The sequence below is a fragment of the Anoplopoma fimbria genome, chromosome 3 (genome assembly GCF_027596085.1).
Source record: "Anoplopoma fimbria isolate UVic2021 breed Golden Eagle Sablefish chromosome 3, Afim_UVic_2022, whole genome shotgun sequence".
Taxonomy (NCBI): domain Eukaryota; kingdom Metazoa; phylum Chordata; class Actinopteri; order Perciformes; family Anoplopomatidae; genus Anoplopoma; species Anoplopoma fimbria.
The window spans coordinates 17,728,694-17,745,694 of NC_072451.1; the positions used below are offsets into that span (position 1 = coordinate 17,728,694).

Below are 17,001 nucleotides of genomic sequence, written 5' to 3' on the forward strand. Positions count from 1 at the left end.
ACTTTGTTTCTTGCTCGCTAGCTTACAGCGTTTTACAACTTTTATTATACTTTTCTATTTATTGTCAGAGGAAATCAATAATTAATAATAAACCGACATTTGAAGATTTTCTTTCGACACACTATACTATGAGAGTTTTATAATGTTACTATTATTTGTTTTCTACATACTGTATAGATTTTTTTATTATACTATACTATAAGGTGTTTTTGGCTAAACTATAAAAAAATATATTATGTTATATAGGACTATTTATAATAAGTTGGTTTTTTTACATTTCCGAAAATATTTGATTTTGTTTATAATATTAGAAATATATATATTTTTTAAATCAACATCTATAGTATGACCTTCATTTTGACAACCTATACTATGATTTTGATCGACCTACTTAACTATGAATTTTCATTACTTTTTTTGACATGCTATACTATACAAAAGACGTAAATATGCTTTACTGTTACGCAACATCAATCACCTAGACAAATTCCTTGTATGGGTAACATACTTGGCAATAAACAGCTTCTGTGTTTCCTTATCCTATGCAAATGCAAGGACATGGGATGTACTTTGAGGCAAATTTTTTATTTTTGATATTCAGCAATACAGATAAAAAATTTAACTGATTTGCTAAAGCGCCAAATGGCACGCAATCTGTCATGGTCACTTTAGAATCATATTTACATGTCAACCAAATGTTGATAGCACAATGCGTTCAGGATTCATCTTTATGTAATATTGCAAACTTTGAGGGCCAGCATTAGCTGAACTGTATGGTTCCTGCTTGTTACAGAGTTGCATTACGTTGAGTGACGCTTTCTAAACATTTGTTGTAGGAGTAGCGAAAAAAGGGATTTGGAAAAACTCAAAAGGGCCGAAAAACCATCTAAGTGCAACATTTTCATGGCATACTATACTATCACCTTTTTATGACATACTATACTCTGACTTTTTATGAAATTGTTCTAACTACTATAATAAGACATTTTATGGAAAACTATACTATGGCTATTTAAGAATTTTATATAACATAATATACGATGACATTTTTAGAACAAACTATAAATGAGATTTTCTTTAAAACTATACCATGACATTTCTATGCAATACTATTCTATGACTTTCTCATGGCATCTTAGTGATGTTGTATATTATGACATTTTCATAACATACAACTCTTTAATTACATTGTTATGACAAACTATAGTAGGACATTTTTATGACATACTAGACTCTGACTTTTTTTAAAATATATATTTATTTAACATCTTATACTGTGACATTTTTATTGACATACAATACTAAGACTTTTTATTTTCTTATTTCCAAGACATACTGCTATGTCTTTTAATGGGAAAATCATCCTTTACCGTTTCTCTGAAACCCCAAAACCTATTTATTCCTGTGACAAACATTATCTTGTCTGGCCATTGACATTTGCAAATATCTGAAATGGTTGATCATAATTTTGTTTCAGCTCCTGGAAAGTCATTTTTATTTTTTATTACTGTGCACATTGCTGTTAAACCACCTGGAAATAATTGTTTGAACGCTTGGTCAAGAGTGCCCAGGATAAAAAGAAATGTATGTCACAGGCTATTCATAGGAGTTATTTCTGTAATATATATTTTTGTACTAAATTAAACCACAATTCTAGTGTAAATCAAGTGACAGTATCTACCCTTTCAAGTAACTACTTTGGTACATCTGTCTGCAATATTGAATTTCCTCCCTGTATAGATCATCTTATCTGTGTTATCTTTGCTTGTCATTCTTGCACCACTTAAAATGTTTTTAAAAAGCTAGCTGAGATGAATTAATCTCGCATCATAGTAGCGTCTACTCTCAGGCAAGGGGTGACACGCTGCTAATGAACAAAGTACTAATCAAAATCTTATCACAATCTCAAGTTTTCTTAAGGCCAACTGTCACTGACCTCGTTCCTAGTCAAACACAATCTGAGTTTGTTACTCCACATTTGTTGGATCCCAAGTAACATGTCTTCCATCATCCAAGCTTCCTAAAGCTGCCATGTCAGACTTCTCCAGCTGGAACCCAAACACCTGCGTTTGAGAGAGCAGAGGTATAGGAGGAGAAAGAGATAAGGGGTGAAATGAGAAAATGAATCAATCTTCGCTGGAAATGTTTAGGCTATGTTAGGAGCTCTCTGAGAGTATTCTCAGAATGTTGTTTTAATACGGCCCTTGAACAAGTTGAAGTTTACCCTCAGATACCGGTGATTTACAGAGAACCAAACTATGGGAGAATCTTTAACCTCAGCTTTAAAAAGGAACAGCAGTGAGGTTTTAGAGACACCGAAACCACAGCTAAGCTAAGAACAGAACAACAGCCTCCTTGGTTTTTCCATTTGTTGTTAGTTTCATTTAAGGCCTACCTTACAGTATTCTGCTTAGTGGCTTATTATTATTTTGTTGCCTAGAGTAGATATTTATTTTCTTGCCAATTTTATACATTAGCCTATTTCAGTTTTTCTCATTTCAATAAATGTATTAGTGTAGACTTGCCTTCTTGCTTGGTTCATCAAAACATAATGAATCTTTCTTCCCCATTCTTTATTCATAACATATTTTTACAATCAAGCAGAAGACTGCAATGCATTTTCAACTCACTTGACAGTTTTCTTGAATCCTCTTCTTTTGGATGGATTTCGGTATTGTGACAACTCCATTCTGAGGGTAAATAGAGAAACCATAGCATTGTAGGTAAAAACATAAATAAGACAGTCCAATTAAAATTAAGGTGGGCAATATCTGAACCTGAATACTCCAGCGGATGCAGATCTGAGCTGCCGTGCGTCTGTATTTTTGTGCAATCTGAAGAACAGTTGGGTTGTTGAGGACTTGACCCTTTGCCAGAGGACTGTACCCTTCAAATACAATCCCCTCCTGACGACAGTACTCCATCAGGTGATTGGGTTGCTGGAAAGGATGGTACTCCACCTGGTGGGTCATTTCACTATCAAGATACATCATAAGTAAATTACTGTATATAGGTAGTTCAGTTTAACATGTACTATAATACTCCAACACTGATAAACAGCACACCAGATATTCATCTTTTGAAGCATCTCAGAGAGGAATACATTAACTACATAACTCTTCCTAATCATGTTGGAGAACCCATTTCTGTTATTGAATCATTTCTTTTCTATGTGTAAATCCAATTAAAAAAAAATTCAGGTACAGTACAAAAGTTATTTTGCATAACAAATTTGGGTTTCAACTTAAGTGATTTCGTACAGTATCTGGCTGGGAGGAGGGTATTAATATCACCTGGTCTGAATGCGTCTAAAGGCTTTTTTAACCAAAAAAAAGCACATTCAATCTAATGGAAGGTTTTCTGGAGAAAAGAAAAACATACCTGGTTAACATGTGGCACAATACTACAGTCTTCTTTCAACTCCTCCAGGTGGTGGACCAAAAAGTTGCTCACTCCAATAGCAGAGCACAGCCCTATAGTGACAAACAGGGATACTTATGCATTATAAAAAAAATACTCACTGTCAGTACAATAGCACAATGATGCTTGGTGTAGTCACTATTTTAATGTACTTTTGAACTGTTTTCCGACATTATCTTCTGTGATATTTACCTTCTTTATGCAGTTCCTCCAGAGCTCTCCAGGTCTCAGCTCTCATCTCCCGGTTGGAGCAACCAGGTTGCGTTGACTCTGGCCAGTGCATCAGGTACAGATCTGAAAAAGTGATGATTTAATGACAGACTACAAAATATAGGAGGACAACAAACTGCATACAAAGATTAACATGATAATAGAGAAGCAAAGAACCATCATTGTTACAGGAAGTTTTTACATCTACCATCACAAGTTCAAAAACAAGATGGGTTGTACTACAATAACACAGATAACTTTAGTTTCTGTTTAACTAGGCTTTATCAACTCTTTAACAACTTTATCACGACTCATACCAAAGTATTCACACCCCATCTGTTTGCAGGAGTCAAAGAAGGCTTTCTTTGCAGCTTTGTATCCATAGTCCCCTGGCCACAGTTTATTGGTGACCCACAGATCACTTCGTGGTATCCCACTTTCTCTGATAGCGTCACCCAGTTTCTCCTCACAGCCGTAGCGCTTTGCTGTGTCAATGTGGCGCACACCACACTCTGTGAGTGCATAAACAATGGCATCGTGGGAGTATCCGCCATCATGTGATGTACCTAGTATAGAGAAAGAAATAAGCCAGTTAAAAGCAATGTCAGTTCAGTTCAATGTTGTTGTTGTTTTTTGCATATACAGAAACAGTAGTGCCAGGCTGTATGAACATAACTTTACAATTTATTCAGAACATTGTTAAGAAAGATTAAAAAAAAAAGAAGGATATAAATACATGTGTGTAATATTTAAAAAATCCAAAAGGAAAAGTGAGGAATCTGTTTAACTACCTCACTGCAGAAGCTTATTTAACTTTTTTGAAAACAAAAGCAAAATTCATTCTTCAAGGAAAAAAAGGTAATGTGAGTGTCTGAGTTAGCAATTGACACTAAAATATTCATGTTGTGTAAGCCATTACATTTGGGATTTCTCCCCAGAGAGGCTGTTTAAAGAATAATAATGAAATGTTAAATTAAATAGTATTCTAGTCATTTTCTTCTTCTGTGGCATAGGAGGCTATAAATGACAGTTAAACATCATACAATATGAGCATTTATTGTGTTTTTAGTTACTTAAGTGTCATGAGACACCTCCAGTATTTACTTAAGCAAAACTTACCTAATCCAAATATTGGAATCTGCAGACCATTGGAAAGTGGGACTGTAGGACAACTCAGCTTTGGTGCGTAAAGCATGTTCCTCTGGGCAATGTTGACCAACCTGAAATTGTATACTTTGCTCTAAGATACTAGCTTTGAAGTACTCACACAACTTTCAAATAATACACAATACATACCCGATACAAACAATCCGAGTGCTGCCCCACTAGCGACGCGTAATTGGGCTTTCCTGGAAAGCACTATGAATTTTCACGTTTTAGTTTTGTTAAGTTATCTCTTGAGGTGTGTTTTCTCTTAATTCCTATCCAGCTGCGTTAGCGTCTCTGGAGTGGGTGGATTTGTGCCTCCAACAAGACAGGACATCCACGCCTATGGAATATGAGTTACTTTAGCCCCAACAAAGATGGCCACGGTTTCCAAAAGGTTACGAAATATGCTCAAGTGAGTGAAAACTGATAAACCATACTGTAACATAGAGAATGAAGACATACAGGACAATGAAGTCTCGTTTTTTAAATAACGTTCCTGGCCAATTTTCCTGGTTTTCCCAACAACGTCGCAGAACCTCCACTCGGGTTGCGGCTAATGTTAGTTTGTCAGACATCTCTCCTCTCAGGCTCTTCGGTCAGAGTCAGCCATGATGGCGACCATGTAAAGCAAGCGGGCTGTGAGCAGAGCCAACACAATGAGGTGAGTTACGAGAATTAAAACATCACTTCTACTGTGTTAAATGTGCTATCATATGGCAGTTAAGTAAAGTGAACTAATGGCGATATGTAAAGGCCTAATAACGGATATAATACTTGCGCAAGATTATTGTATGTCAAACATAAAATCACAGTTTTTGGGTAAACTTAACATTTATTTTGAGACGCAAACTGGACAAATTCAGTATTTGCAGCGGTGTAGGCAGGGGTTCTTGTCAATCTAGGACTCGGATAAACTACTTTAAATGCAGGGGTTGACAATCTTGAGAAACCATCGGGAGTGCGCTTTATCAAAACAAATCCAACCGAGGATCTCCGAACTCGTTTGCTATAAAATTGGCTAGCAGCACTAGCTCCAAAAGTTGCTAAATCTGGCAACAAAGTCGCCAAGTCAGGCAACACAGCCCCCCTCCCTCCGAAGCCACGTTTCCCAAACATATCCCAGTGCACGTGAACATAGCATAATGAATGTAAGGAACGACCATGGCTAGTTGTAGTACTCACAGCTGTTTATTGGTGAAAGTGGAAGCAAGTAGTAGTAGTCTATAAATGCTTTCAGGCCGAAATAAATGATTGGACGGCTGTTGACCCCCTTTAATGATCAACATTTTTCACTACACTGTTAATGTGCACCAGGCTTTTGACGTTTCATTACTTTTGAATATAGACCCAGTGTATTCTGAAAGCATCACATAAACATGTCCTTATGATGAGTCCAGTTATAAACAAAAATAAATTGCAATGCATTGTGCAAAGCCATGCTTCACATAGTATTCAAATGCATCCTAAGTGGGGTCTATTCTAATGCTGTTTGGGCTGGGATATTTCACTGGGAGTGCATCGTAATTGGGATCGTCCTGCCTATCTGTGTGCCTCATAAAAATGCAGGTTCCCCCGATGCTTCACTGGGCTCAGGCGGGCCTATTTGGTTTGGCCCATCCTGCTGCTACTCCTGGTCGGTGCAGCCTTGACTGCTCTGCTGCCCCCTGCTGAGGACCAAGGAGGAGGCGTTGATGTCCTGGGAGTGCTACGCAGGGCAACATCACAAAAGGAGAAGAACCCTGCACAGGGCCACCATGGGGACAGGAAAGAGGAGGAGCAGAGGTTCACCATCGTCATTCAAACTTACAACCGCACGGACGTTTTGCTCAAACTCCTAAACCATTACCAGGCGGTACCTCATCTTAAACGGATTATCATAGTCTGGAACAACATTGGGAAGGAGACACCCCTGAAGCTATGGAACTCTTTTCAGCCTCATCCGGTCCCTGTGGTCTTCAAGGAGCAGACAAGCAATCAAATGCGCAACAGACTACAACCATTCCCTGAGATTGATACCGATGGTCAGTGTGTCTTTCAGCTTGCATATTGTGTATGCTTTGAGCCTGTTTCAACATTTTTTTTTCACTATTAAAGTGGTGTTTGCTTGTTGTTGTTTTTTTTCTTTGATCCTTAGCTGTGCTGATGCTGGATGACGACACCCTGGTCAGTGTTCCTGACATCAGTTTTGCTTTCTCTGTCTGGAAGGTAATTAAGCTTCAGGGACAATGTAGATGACAGTGATTCAATTACATTTGGGTATAACTTGATAATTGATAATGGAAAAAGAAAATGCATGAGCATCGTATGGTACTGCACCATACACAATATGACTGACACAAGCTTTTGTCTCTGGTCCTGCAGCAATTTTCTGACCAGATTGTTGGGTTCGTCCCACGGAAACATGTCTCAACACCAGGAGGAGTGTACAGTTATGGCAGCTTTGAACTGCAGGACCCAGAAACAGCTGGAGGTGACAAGTGAGTTGTGCTCTTTTTGTGGTGATTATTTTGTGAAGCTCCACATAAAATGCATCTTATTGGCCTTTTGTTTGGTCTGGTCTTACTTTGACGTGAAAGACCGTTTTTTAATACTACTTCTATCTTGATCCACTCGCTGCAGATACTCCATGGTGTTAATTGGCGCCGCCTTCTTCCACCGTCGCTACCTGCAGGTCTTCCAGGACCAACCTCCATCAGTTCATGCGCTGGTGGATGAAACACAGAATTGTGATGACATTGTCGTTAATTTTGCTGTCGCGCTGTATTTGAGGGAGCACTCCACAGGCGGCATTAACAAACCCTCAGGGATCTTTGTCAAACCTGTGGACCTCCGCAACCTGGAAAAGGATGCCAGCAGCGGGTACCAGGGTATGTGGCATCGTCCTGAACACCTTCTCCAGAGATCCTACTGCCTGAACAGGCTGACACAGATCTATGGCTTTATGCCACTCTGCTTCTCCAACCTGATGGTCTCCCAGTTTGGCTTCCCCAGCTATGCCAACCACAAAAGTAGAGGCTGAGAAGCTGCTACACCGTTTACTGTTTTGGATTGAAAGAAGACAGACTTGAGTAACAGTCTGGTAAGTCTGTGTTTGATTAATAACACCTGTCTAGGCTCAGGGTTAAGTTGACACTGTTGATCCCAGCATGTGTAGGAACATCAATTTTCAAATTTCACAGGCAAATTCTTTTCACATCGTGAAGACAGTATTGCAACAAAAAAAAAAACGTAGCGATATTGCAGTGTTTGAGCATTAGGGGAAATCAGCTCAAAATGGTTTTCACAAGTATTATTTGTTTGCTTAAAGTTTACCTGCTCAGGGTGTTGCTCTTTTTGTATTTCATGATACGGTTTAACGCTTGCATCTGAAGGACTATCACTGACAATCAGAATTTTCTGTATTAGTTGTGTTTAGTTGTTAGTCTGTATATTGTTGCCAAAGCTGCCTTACCTTAACTATGAACAACTCTCTCAGTGGATTGTGGTTATTTTATAGCCAGCAGGTGTCAGTCTTAGAGCTACTTTGACAATTTGCCTTGTTTGTAACCACGATTCACAGCGTTGATGCTGTCTGGTTCAAATTCTGGTTTTATTACATTTATAGTGTTTATGGAAAAGGTAACATTTCTGATGAGCTTGTGTACAGTCCCTACACATTTAAAATTAATGTTAGAAATGTAGGTATTGTTAATGAAATTTTGGCCGAAAGAAAGAGTCTCAACCTAAAGTGTGAATATGTGAATAAAATAAAACTATTGCAGGTATTATGCAAATTCCAACAATCTTAATGTACAGTACTATGCATGCATGGACAATCGTTTGTGCACATGTATCAACCTTGTAAGACAATCTTGTGACTTTGTTAAATAAAGCTAACATTTTTTCTACCAACAGAATTTGTGGATGAATTACTAATTATGATATCGGTTAATAAGTTTAGTCTGGAAACAGGTGAACTGAGGTCAAGATCCTGAGATGGATTGAATGATTGAGGAATCATGTAAGGTTGCCAAATCCGTGTCCTTGTTCAAAGTTTTGTTGCAAAAAACAACCTTAGTTTTCAGGGCTTCGAACCAAAATGACTGACATATTGATGCATCTTGTTTCTGACAAACATTATCGCCCCTTCTTTTTTTCACCAGTGTGTAGAAGTATGAATACCCACTCGACAAAAATGAGGTAAATTCTTGTTTCAAAAAGAAATAATCACTCCTTTCATTAAATGAAAATATAAATGCTTCATTAACTGTTTTAATAGTCACATAAGACCAGCCCACAGGACTGTATATTACATTGAATTCAGCAAATGATTCAATCACTACCAGCCCTCTGGTTTGTCCGCCAAGACTTGTGCAACTGTTTTCAAAAATATGAACAGGAAAAGTCCAACATGAAGGCTGAAGGTTAAACATCTTCAGATTATTAAGAGGTAGGAGAGCAGTGTTTTTTGTTTTTTTTAACTTGTAGTGAAGCAGATGTTATCAGTCCACACAGTAAACATCTGGATTGCAACACCAGGTGCGAGGTCTGATCTGTTTTTCAGGTCCGCTTTGTCTCATTCACCTTGAATGAAAAACTATATTTATTAATAAACAAAACCACCTGACTCCTTATTGGTGGATAAGTGTCCTTGCATATTCTAGGGCAACTGTGAACTCCAGATCTTACAAAAAAGATTCAAGAGACTTTACAGTGTCTCATTGTGGTCCAGGTCCACTACCACCAACCGGAGGCCCTCCTCCTGGCCTGGAACCACCGGCACCTGGAGAACGCATGTCATGCCACAGCTTCACAAGGGGCTCCCTTTTCCTCCAAATCAGCTTGTGCCCATATGCCACATACCATCTGTAGGACAAGATACATGGAGAAGGTTAAAATGTACTGACTGCAAGACGGGATACTACAAAACCCACATAACATTTTTCGTATAACATCGTTTCAGAAGATTTATGCCACTCTAAGTAGCATAAAGCTAAAGTTTAGGCTACAACAATGTGTAAAAACATTAAATAATAAACTATTTGTGTGAATAACTGAGAAAACAAAGTATCACTAGAGTATAAAGTTATATTTATAGTAACTGTTTGATGGGATAACAGCTTATGAATGACTTAATCAGCTATTATCACGTTACAGAAATGGACAACAAGGTCCGTTTAGTAGCAGTCCTGGAGCTTTCAAACTTCTGTTCATCAGCAGATGGTGTTTGTTCAAGTTGTCAATCTCTTCTTAATCTTCAATTACGTTTTTTTCTGAGTTATTAATGGACTTTGAACCTCAGCTTTTAAGCTGATGAAGATTGTGTGATATGATCCAAAGCTCCAGAGCACCTAAGGAATCAACCTTATGGTGAGATTGTTTTCTCACCTGCTGTTAACAATGAACCCTAAACCTCAGCAACTAAAATACTTTTTACTCCTTCACGGTATTTCTTACAATTTAGGATGTTAGAAGTAAGACTTAAGGACATTCCATTCTCCAATATGTATTATTGGCAGTGGCCTACTTTTTTCATATTATCTGCAGTGTTTTTAAATCTTTCTTGCTTACAAAAAACATAAATACAATTATTTTTTAAATATGAAAGGAACATTGGCCGCTCACATTCCAAAGAGGGCTCCGCCAAGGTGAGCTGCGTGGTCAAACAGCCGCCATCCCAGAAAAAGCCCTGCTGTATCCATGGCAATGAGCGCTTTCAGAGCCTAGAGGCAGACCAATGACAGAAACCTGATGTTACACTTAATGTGCTGACTTAAATCAACAACGACTATCCCTCTGCCATGCATTCGGACATGCATACTTACACATTCACTCACACACACTGGACTTTGTCCGTTTTGTTCATGCACAGATTTACATCTCTTGCCAGCTGTGAAAACACAACATGGGAATGTCAACAACACCTTATTAAATGTTTGAATTACCAAACAATTTGATTCACATTACACTTCAGAGGTGTGTATCTACATAACAAGACAACTTTTTTCAAACCACACATAGCACACATCAAAAGGCAGAGAGTGCACGGTTCATACACAAACACACACACACACACACACACACACACACACACACACACACACACACACACACACACACACACACACACACACACACACACACAAACACACACACACACACACACACACATACTGTGAGTCACTTACATTTCCTGCAGTAAAAGTAATCATGGGGAGGAAGATTATGCCCAGTTTGGCCTCTGGCATTTTTGCACAAACTGCGGCCAGTACTGCCATGACAGCGCCTGACTATGGATCAAACAAAAGATGTTAAGACTACTGTACTTTTTTTGTGTTGAGCTGTATGAAGATTTTAACAAAACTCTTACCGCTCCTAAGGATGGATAGAGACATCCAGTCGCAGTTTTACACATGTAGCTGGCCATAGTGGAAATCACACCTGAAAATACATGTTATGTTTGAGATGTCACTCTTTGTTGATACAACTTGATATGTCCCCTTTTAATGTACCAGTCAGTCACAATCACCATATATTTAACCAACTGGTTCCAACTGTTAAAATACCCAAATGTGTTCAGTTCCAAGACTGATGAGTCTGATGAAATTCAGGAAGTAATTTAGCTAAATAGCAAATATGTAATCTGTTCAGTATGCCTTTTTAGTTTTCACAATGTCCGTCAATTAATTTTAAGTCTTAAAGATTAATATATTTATAATGTGTATTACTATGAACATTGATGTAGGAGATTAAAAGGGATGTGGGTTTGATAGATTCAATGCTGTTTGATTGCTGGATTCATAATCAATGAATTGTTACCAGACCCTATTCTATATTTGACTCACCGGCAGACAGGTAGACTGCAAGAAACTGCTCCTTGCCTAAGAGAGAGACAATCCCTGATGAGAACGTCCACAGGACATACATGTTGGCCACCATGTGGATAATGGAGTAATGGCTGAAGGAGGACAGGACCATGGGAAGGCACTGTGTTTCTGGAGGGGGAGAGAAAAATGAACAGAATCAGAGAAATTGATAATGGTCAGTGGATCCAGCTGCAAATGTTACCTATGCAAGAAAACCATTGCCCTTGCTGTCCTTGTGTAAGCACTTTGATATCTTTATTCAATTTTTAAAAAAGACTGGTAGAACATGCATACTCACTGGAGGCTGGGTTGGACGTGAAGTACTTAATCATGCTTCTTTGCATTGAAGGGATCCGCCAGCAACACAGGACTACAGCATTTACTGCAATGATGCCTGGAAAACAGTAATAAGGAAAGCTTGTGACAATGAAGAAGAGTGGGACTATAATACACAGACGTAAAGACATTTATGCTATCCGTGCAATATGAAGGAACAAAGGAACAAAATAAATCTATGTCTGCAGAATAAATTACCGGTGACGGTCCTCTGTCCCTCTGTGAGGCTGCTCCAGAAGTCATCCACCATCGACATCAGGAGGATGAGCTGTTGCTGGAAGCCTGACAACTTGTTCCACCAGTCGTGCCAGTGCGCCATGTCCTGAGACCCCTGTAATATATGAATGGTTCACTGGATCATTGTTAGCAGCCTTTTCGTTACATATACGTTGACAGCAGTGGAGGAGAGAGCCAGCTGTTTTGTGTCATTCAAACCTCACCTGTAAGAGTTTTTCTGACTGCTCTTCCTCTTTTGCATTCTGAACTCTTGACTTCAGGGTCTCATATTGCAGAATGGCCGCTGCACCAAATGAGCAACCTGTAAACTGACATGGAGTCAGACAGCAACCAACCAACCAACCAATGCCATCAAACTGTCCAAACCTTGGTATTGCATGCACCATTCTCATTCTATTAGGAGAATTCGAGGACCTACCCCTACTGTGAACATCAGCGGTTTGAAAAGCCTCGGCCTGAGGACTTTGGGAGGAGGCGGGGGACCTGGTGTGCCAGCCTCAGAGGGTGTAGGTTTAGTTTCTTGGGTGACATTTCCTTTCTTTGTATCCGGCCTTTTGGCATCACGACGGAAATGACACCTCTGTTGGTTGTGGGGGTTCAGTCTGCCAAAAAGAGTAAACACAGTATTAAAACTGAATATACAGAAAGCTTTGGTTAATACACAGAATAACCAAAACACCTGTATGATGTAAGGCAAAACAATATGCAGTTATAACGCTTGTAATGTTAATATTCTCTTGGAGGTGTTGATTCAACTATTTGTATTATTATTGATTCATTGTTTGATCTTTGAAAGTCACAAGTTATTACAAATGCAGGTCATCATTTCCTGCAGCCCTAGGTGATGTGTATTCAAACTCCCAGTTTTGTCTGACTAAAGTCGAAAACGAAAACACATTTAGTTTATTATCACATTAGAAAAAGAAAATCATCAAACCTTCATAACTGATGAACTGGAATCAATGAATATTAGGCATTTTGTGAAGAAAAATACGACAAGAATCACACGTTAAATAAATTGGTTATCAAAACAGCTTTTAATATTATTTTGTCCAATGTTACGGTTAATATGACCAACACCCTTTAGTTTACCGTGATAGTTTAATAAAAGCACTATCTGTGCATAAACGATGTATCTATTCTGGGTGAGTAGCAATCAGACTCAGGCTATTGGTCAAAACTATAGTTATTTAATTACAAGGCTTTAAAAATAAGCTAAACAAGCTCGATCTGATAAAGACAGATACAGATAACACGGACAGAGCTGCTCTTGTACATTTCTACTGTAAACAAATGAAATAAGTTATATAGCTGCATATCTATGCTTCAGTCCCGTGAGTCTCTGTACAATGACAGTTAGGTAATCACACACTGATGATCGAGACACACACACACACACACACACACACACACACACTGGGTTCTTGTTGCGTTTTTTGTTTTCCATGTTTACGCAAACCCTGCGATCTAAACAGCTTTACGTCTTCTCACCTCGTGCTTCGTGGAATAGTGTTTGTGGATCTGAGGAACTCTGTTTTAGCCCATTTCACTACACATTCTCTCCACGCCATGTTTGTGATGACCTCCTGCCTGAAGCCCCTCCCACTGCCGGGACAGGGAGCTAATGCTCCGTTCAAGGACTCGTCTACAAGTCCGACGTCTGATTTCCACTAAAGAGCGCTTGGTGTAACAAAGAGTAGGCTTGACAACTTTTTATGGGTGGGGGGGGGAGTAAGTTGCAAATAAACATGTTTTATTTTCTATTAAATTGTTTAATGCAACTGCAATGCTATGTAGGATACATAATATAATAATATAAGTCTAAGCAGGTTATATACATGTGAAGGGTATGTCTATATGTAGAGCACTGTACATAAACCACCTCCTATACCTATAGTAACGCATTACCCACTTAATCCATATAATATTATCCTTACTTTGGGTACACATAACATACCGATTTATTGTATTAGTTTATACTGTGTATTATTTTGTCTTTGCTTTCCGGTTAAATTCTATGTTTTTTTTGGTTTAATGTACATACCTTTGGTTAAATTTGTGTTTTGAACTCCCTCCTGCGTATTTATTGTTGAGTTTAATGTAATTTAAAGTCCCATCTAAGGACGGGCAGTGCAAATTAGCTAAGGCTATAAATGCTGTTGTGTGATGGGTTTGTTTATCTGATATACTTGTCCCTCTGCAAATAAACATATATAAATATAGAAAGTAAATGTACACTGAGAGCTACTGAAAACAAAACAGTGAAATTCCTGTTATATGTAAGTTTACTGGGCCAATAAAGCTGATTCTGAAATCACAGTTGAGAGATCTTGAACGCAACTGACGGTAAGGCCTCTGTGTTGTGCAGGCACTACAACATAGTTTTATTTTTCCATAGGTAGCACTTCACTTCCCTCTAGTGGCGTATGGAAGTACAGATTTGTCAGACGCCAGTGAAGTGGAAGAGAGTACATTTACTGAAGGAATGAACTGAAAAGTAAAGTTTTGAAGTACTTACATTTTTTTGCTATTTTAAACTTCCATCCAACTACATTTCAGAAGGATATATTGTACTTTTTACTCCACTGCATTTATACAAAAGCCTGTAAACTAATTATCAGTTTGAACACATTTTAACACAACAGGAAAAGCTTAAATAAATAAAATAAGTAAATGGCTGAATTGGCTGAATTCCATTTAACTGGTTCAGTTTAAGGGTCCTGGTTATTGTGCATGCCTGACTTACTGTGACGTCTGAATGGGACAGAGCCATCGTTAATGTTAGCAGTCACAGCTGTGCTTTTCTGCTATGACAAGTACAACATCTTCTGTGAAAAACGCATGTTTTTATAGATTTAACTACCAAACATTATATAGAGCAACTAAAATTACGCATTAATGCACCAGTAATGCTGATTAAATAATGTAATATAATAATATCCCTCTGAAAGGGACACTTCTGTATAATAAGCTCTTTTACTTTTGATACTTTAAGTACTTTTAATACTTATGTACTTTTACTTGAAAATTTGAAAAGAGTATTTTTTCCATTGTTGTATTGATACTTTTAGTTAAGTAAAGGATCAATGCTTATTCCACCACCGAAGATAGATTAGAATAGAAGAAAAATACATAAATTAATGTAAAAGCTTTGAGCATAGAAGAATAAGACGACAGAAGGATTCAGAACACCTTAAAAATGTGTTAATATATGAAATATTTTTCACAATGTCAAAATATTAGTAATAATGTGATCAATTATTATTGTTATTATTAATATTATTAAAAAACTTTTGGTGACCACACTGAATTTTGTTTTCATGAAAACGAGAGAATGCAGACGAAGCGTTGGACTAAACAGTATTGATGGTGCTGCTATTGGCATCTGGACAAGTTCCACAAACTCCTCACAAGCTTGCCAGTGGCTCCAGAAATAGGTGAAGAAGCTAGAATTTACAGGGAGAAGGCTGCACTGCAGTGTGTCTGCAGAGTAACTAGGGCTCTCCTCCAATTCAATATCTGCACCTGACTTGCTGGGCTGCTTTAGCTATAAACAATATTTCAATGAGAAATGACGTAATAGATATAGACAAGAATAAAAGTAAGTTTAGGAGACGGTAGGTAATTCATCTTAACTGAGTCAGACAATGCATCCACTGGGGACATTATAATACAATACAATACAATCCCACTTCAGTGAGACAATTATGTAGTTGTAAAGAAAAGTGCAGAGGTTCCAGGGTAAAGATAACAGCTTACAAAGACACAAGAGCTCTATGCCTTTGCCACTCTATGGACCCAAGGACACGCTGCTGAGTCAGATGATATCCTATGGGTGCAGGTCTGGGGCAGGGGAGGACAGGGAGATGAGGGAGGGCAGGAAAAGGAGGAGGAGGGATGAAGAGAGCAGAGAAGCGAAAGGTGGGGATGACAGTGAGAGGAGTGAGCACAGGAGCGATTGAGGTGGGGAGGCCAAAAGAGGACCAGAAAGAGAGGAGAGTGGATGCAAAGAGGGTGGGAATCATAAATATTTAAGGGGCTGCATAAGTTGTTTTAGGTAAAAGATGTTTGGAATTTTGGTTAAACACGCATACGATGCATCTTTCTTAGAATCTGTAGAGGACTATAGGTTATTTTCTGATCAATGCGGTGCATTTTTTCCCCAGCAGAGGTGTCCTCTTTCAGGTCCCCGCATCGATTTGCTCTGAACCGACGCCAGCCAGGATTTGCCTGTGTCGGCAACAGGGCCTAAGTCATGTGACAGGACGTATCTGAATTCAGAACAACTTGTCATTCATGTAGGCCACTCATTTTTATCTTACTGCCACTACAGTATGTCTAGAAAGAGCGAACAATAAGGCAACTCTGACATCCGGTTCCCATATTTGTTATTTGGATCAACAGGGAGATGCAGGATGCTGAACGTCATTTGGCCTTGAGGCTTCTATTTCAGCCCAAAGGATAGAAACATCTTATACGAGCAGCATAGTCTTTTTATACCATCAGAAATTCTAGATGTTATCATAGAGTCCCATCAGAATGCTGACAGTGAGCTTTCCAAGACACTGATCAATGGGCCAGTTAGATAACACCAAACTGTGACTCGTTTTTTGTTTTTTTCCTGCATTATTTTTGAGACTCGGTGGTCAGAGTGTGACTGTGGTATTCTTTGGGAAGCAGCATATTTACACTATTAAGCTGTGTGAAGTGGACACTGAGTGGGATTCAGATAACTCCACCACTGCAAAGTCCCGATGTTTATTTTAACCAAAACACTACAGAGGAAATTACACAGCATCACAGC

The 17,001-nt window shown here is 38.6% G+C and overlaps 3 protein-coding genes across 5 annotated transcripts; 1 reads left to right on the plus strand and 2 right to left on the minus strand.

Annotated features, from left to right (window-relative positions):
• Positions 1–643: 643 nt before the first annotated feature.
• On the minus strand, positions 644–6,033 carry zgc:110366 (uncharacterized protein LOC550476 homolog). 2 transcript variants are annotated; one of them, XM_054623806.1, is made up of 8 exons: positions 5,962–6,033; positions 4,750–4,850; positions 3,948–4,196; positions 3,613–3,714; positions 3,382–3,473; positions 2,778–2,960; positions 2,631–2,690; positions 644–2,063 (listed from the first exon to the last, which is right to left on the minus strand). In XM_054623806.1, exons 2-8 carry the CDS (start codon positions 4,823–4,825, stop codon positions 1,968–1,970), a joined length of 858 nt encoding a protein of 285 aa, XP_054479781.1. In that variant the 5' UTR covers positions 4,826–4,850; positions 5,962–6,033; the 3' UTR covers positions 644–1,967. The 2 variants fall into 2 exon arrangements, with proteins under 2 accessions (XP_054479781.1, XP_054479772.1); XM_054623797.1 differs by lacking the exon at positions 5,962–6,033 and adding an exon at positions 4,927–5,009.
• extl2 (exostosin-like glycosyltransferase 2) lies at positions 4,927–8,666 on the plus strand. The gene is made up of 5 exons (XM_054623785.1): positions 4,927–5,440; positions 6,346–6,800; positions 6,914–6,984; positions 7,141–7,256; positions 7,399–8,666. Exons 1-5 carry the CDS (start codon positions 5,436–5,438, stop codon positions 7,796–7,798), a joined length of 1,047 nt encoding a protein of 348 aa, XP_054479760.1. The 5' UTR covers positions 4,927–5,435; the 3' UTR covers positions 7,799–8,666.
• A 360-nt stretch (positions 8,667–9,026) lies between these two features.
• Positions 9,027–13,795, minus strand: parla (presenilin associated, rhomboid-like a). 2 transcript variants are annotated; one of them, XM_054623753.1, is made up of 10 exons: positions 13,689–13,795; positions 12,616–12,799; positions 12,401–12,505; positions 12,159–12,291; positions 11,923–12,018; positions 11,604–11,753; positions 11,129–11,199; positions 10,947–11,048; positions 10,384–10,481; positions 9,027–9,624 (listed from the first exon to the last, which is right to left on the minus strand). In XM_054623753.1, the coding sequence occupies exons 1-10, from the start codon at positions 13,766–13,768 to the stop codon at positions 9,477–9,479; spliced, it is 1,167 nt and encodes a 388-aa protein (XP_054479728.1). In that variant the 5' UTR covers positions 13,769–13,795; the 3' UTR covers positions 9,027–9,476. The 2 variants fall into 2 exon arrangements, with proteins under 2 accessions (XP_054479728.1, XP_054479737.1); XM_054623762.1 differs by lacking the exon at positions 9,027–9,624 and adding an exon at positions 10,584–10,648 and having other exon boundaries at positions 10,419–10,481.
• Between the last annotated feature and the right edge of the window lie 3,206 nt (positions 13,796–17,001).